Genomic DNA, 4389 nt, shown 5'->3' with positions numbered 1-4389 from the left:
CGGAGCCAGTTTCATGATTTCCAGTCACTTCCAGTCTCGATTCCTTCGAATGCAACGTGGATAATGCAACGTTCTCGGTCGCGTGGACGCTATTCGAGGCGAGAACAGAAGGGACAATCGGCTCGCAGCCCGCTAGATAGAATCGCGTTTTTCGGTCGCGTTAGAGCGCCTGTTCGATTTTTTTTTTTCTTTCTTTTTTGTAGAATCGCGTTTAAATTCGCGGAAATTCAGGCAAATGTACAAATAGGTATCACCGCCCCTCCGATCGAATTATTCGCATTGGTAGCGAACGTTAATAGCACGCTAATTGCGTGACGTTCGTCGAACGAGCGGATAAATCAACAATCGGTGACTTCTATCTGTCGTTCACTTTCTGATGGGAAATGCCCGATGGAATACGGTTGATAACGAGATATTTGCTCGTCGAGAGAGTTGCTTCAGGGCTCTTCCAAATGCTGGTATAATCGGGAAAAGGTTGGGTTCTTCGAGGAAAAGGAGATTGAAGGAAGAGAAATAATATTTATACGAGGCTTCATTGCTCGAAGAGAGTCATTTTGAAGATTTATTTCGATGCACCTGTGTCGTATGGTGGTAATTTAAATTTCTCGAACGCTGTACAAGGTGGGACACGTAAAACAGGCCACCTAATTGTCGTTTTTAACTATAATAATACCAGAGAATTTTTATAGGTAATTTAAACGGTTTCAAAAAATTTGTTCTGTTTTTTTCAAGGCTACCTTTATTTTTTTACTTGAATGTGCATACTTTTTTCTAGTGTATGTTGTAGATATCGATGTGCATTTAGATTTGGATGTGCTGAAATTTTAAACCTTTCATTTCTTGCCATTTCTTGCATCGAACAAATTTTTCTTCCATCTTATTCACCCTTTGAAACCATTAAATCCGCCATAGTTAGAGAAGATAATTAGATGGCCTGTTTTACTTACTCCTGTTTTAAAGCAGGAATACCTATCAATTCTAAAGTAAGAAATTTTTCAGCGTTAAATTGTTCATAAAATCACGTTAATCACGCTACGAAGAACGACAGTATCACACGATCTAGGAAAAGAAGAATTTTCACGTTTGTAGACACAAAACCTGCAAACGGTCGTAAGCTAGTACAACAAGCGTACTATTTTATTCGACATCCCAACTTCAAAAGTTGCAACAAATATAAACTCAACTTAAAAAAATATTCAAAGTCTCTTTCCTCTAAAAACGAAGCCTCGTACGAGAAAGTTCCTATTCTACTTTCAAAAATCCCCCCAAAAATCTACATCTCCCATTTTCTTTATTTCGCCGTGGAGAATTCAGTTGCACCAGCAGTTACAGAAAAACCTCCCACAACCTCTACCCGAACGATTCTCCTCACCGACTTCTTCTTACCCCTAAAAGAAAAAGAAACACCCCAACGTTCGATGAAAGAAGCAACAAGTCTTCTCGATACATCTCCATCGATATTAATTCACCTTTCATTGCAGACGTGGTCGCGACACCGGTGGTGTACTCTGCCCAGACCCTGACCGGTGCTCTGATAGGAACCTGCTTCTTCTCCCTGGTAGCCGGCTTCGCTTCCGGTTTCTGGTTCTCCCAGAGGCTACGCGGCGCGCCTTATCCGGAACCGTCGGAGCAACGACAGCAGCTGAATCGGCTGACGGAGAGCTCCGAGTCGCCGGGTTTCAACAACAAATCCATCAACCTGGTCCTTAACGTACCACCGAAGAATCCGAACGGGAAGAACGCGAACTCCTCCGCGGAGAATAAGCCTGTGCAGAAGGTGAAGAAGACGTACATATGATACAGAAGACGACACAGGGCCGTCTGAGGCTTGCCGCAGGACCCCACGGGTTCCGGCTCTTCTTCTTCCTCCTCATCCTCCGACCTCGCGGAATCAGACGATCGTAACGACGACGACGAAGACGACGACGACGCCGCCGAGAACGCCGACGAGGAGAATCGTGTGAACGCTAGCTGCATGCTCGACCAGCTGGCCAGGTACGACGAGGACGTTTACGAGAGCGTAGCAAGCGAGGAGAGACAGCTCGAGTTCCTCGTCACATCTAGGCAAGCAGCGGCTGCCGCGGCGGCTTACGATTCACGATCCATGTCGAAGGTGACCGATTACAACAGAAGATACGACCATCGTTACCCGGGTAGGGAGTACATCGAGACCGCGTTAACGGAACCGATGAACGGGCTTCAAGATTACAGCAGCAGCAGCGCGAACAGCCTCGACGACCTGTGCCGCGGTCATCAACGGATGCTGAGCGATCTGAATCGCGGCGAGGAGACGGCCAGCACACACGATCACTACATGGTCCCTACTCGCGATCCGCGCGAGTTGAACGAGAGAATCTTGTCGCTGTTCAATCCGCAGTTTCTCCCGAATTTCAACGACATGATCATGTACGTGGCGAACCAGTACGACGCGAGGAGAAGCCCGCCACCGAGGTCTAGATCGATGGCCGGCGGGGAGGATCGATTGTTCAGGAGTTCGAGCTACCGGAAGAAACGGGTCGGCGCCAGCTCGATGTTCTTCCGGCGCGGGCTGACGTACGAGGCGGCGCGGAAGTGACACCGGCTGTCTCCTTTCGGATTCAAACGGAGGATACGGTGTTGGATCGATCGAGCAACGCGCGATATAACGTAAACGACGGTAGATCTACGAGAACTGTGGAAGGAGAGATCGTTGGAGAAGAGAAGAAGTATTGTTCGGACTTGGAGAGATCGGATTATGTCGCGTATTTTCTAAACTGTTCTTAGTTCCGCAACCGATTGCCGTGCGTTTCAACGCTGTTCATTGTCTATACGCGATCACACGGGAGAGAGAGAGAGAGAGAGAGAGAGAGGATGTTTTTCGGTTAACGGGGTTCTTTTTGTGTGGAACGTAACGTGAAGATCAAGACTACCCGAGGTTTCGTTCTCTCCCGAAGAAGACCCACGAATGTTGTCAAGCATTACCTAGTGTCGGCGTTACCTGAGATAATTCGAGAACTCGACGTCCTCGAGATGTACGGATTTTTCTTTGTTTTTCTCTTCTTCGTCGTCGTGCGTATCGATCGTGTACAGAGGAAAACCGGTTACGTTGCAAAGCTACGTGCTTCCGGTGTTTACGTGTCGTATCGTCTGATATGTACCCGCGAGCGCGCGGGGGAAAAATGAAACAGAGACACGCGAACTTTGGAACTATTTTTTTAAACTATATCCACAATTCAGGCTCTCTCCGATGTCTAGAAGCGACGACATCGCGTATCGGACGCTCCAACACACACACACCTTGGGCTAATTTTGTACAGAATTCGATCGATTTCGAGTTCTTCCTTTCCGTTTCTCACCAGTACGGCAATGGAATGGATATGGGAGATGAAGGAATAACCAAAAAGGGAAAAAAAGAGAAACAACAACGACGATAGGACAAAGGATCGACTCTAAGCTGTGTAAATGTGATACGATCAGAGGAGAGACTGTGTTCGTAGCAGTGGCCTGTTTAGGTGCTTAGAACCGCAGTGATTTAAGGACGAAGACGAAGCGTCTTTACCATTTTCACTCACGTTTCTCAAACCATGCCCGATCTGGGATTCTCCCCCGAGTTTCACCGAAGAAACTCGAACCAGCGAAACGAAATTTCTTCACTTGCAGAAGAACACTCGCGTGTTTGTAGAAACGAAGATCTGTTCGATCTACAATGCTCGAGGCAAGGTTGAAAATTTCGCCCAACTATGAATTTACAGAGATTTTCCGATGGGTGAAGTTTGAGAAACGTGTGCTTTCGTGTGGAGAGACGTTTCATGCATTCGCGCGAGACGAGGCGTGCCTTCCGTATATTAATTGTTGGCAAATTTCTGATCTATAAAACAGGAACGGGAAAATGCGGCCGGTATAGATTCGGGCAAGTGCCTCATTTATGCGTTTCGTTTAAAAGAGTATTCGATAGAGGTGGAACGGGGGACGATGCTAAATGAACGTGAAGAGAGAGAGCGAGAGAGAGAGAAAGTTAGAGCGAACGAGAGCGAACGAAAGCGAGAGAGAGAGAGATATATAGAGACTTATGTATGAATTATTCGAAGTATTGTTGTGCACTTATTGCCGTGCTGTGAGTATTGGTTATTAGCAAGAGAGAATTGTGACGTTGAAGCACCGTACGCGTACGGGGTTATTAAAGGAAATAAGGAAGGAACATTTTACCGCGTTGTGGTGTCTTCGAGGAGTTATGTATTTTTGGCTGGGACGTGTTAAATTGATTTATAACTGTTTGGCGGTGGTGTTCCGGGCGATGTGTTGTGGAGATGTATTTCCATTCTTTTGTTTTCTTTTGTTTTTTTTTTAATATTTTCTAAGGTAGACGAAGTAAAGCTGCTTCGCAAACGAATCGCTCGAATGCGATTTTTG

General features: G+C 46.4%; 1 protein-coding gene across 1 annotated transcript in view; it reads left to right on the top strand.

Moving 5' to 3' along the window:
* Positions 1-2575, top strand: part of LOC108570536 (semaphorin-1A-like) — a 112256-nt gene extending 109681 nt beyond the window's left edge. The window contains exons 10-11 of the mRNA XM_017932408.1: positions 1482-1777; positions 1838-2575. Coding sequence (XP_017787897.1) covers positions 1482-1777; positions 1838-2575 — 1034 coding nt within the window. The remainder of the gene's footprint in view (positions 1-1481; positions 1778-1837) is intronic.
* The last annotated feature ends 1814 nt before the right edge of the window (positions 2576-4389 follow it).

This window comes from Habropoda laboriosa, unplaced genomic scaffold (assembly GCF_001263275.1).
Source record: "Habropoda laboriosa isolate 0110345459 unplaced genomic scaffold, ASM126327v1 scaffold61, whole genome shotgun sequence".
In the NCBI taxonomy this organism is placed as follows: Eukaryota; Metazoa; Arthropoda; class Insecta; order Hymenoptera; family Apidae; genus Habropoda; species Habropoda laboriosa.
The sequence above is the reverse complement of the archived record's forward strand: the minus strand, read 5'-3'. Positions and strand labels throughout refer to the sequence as shown.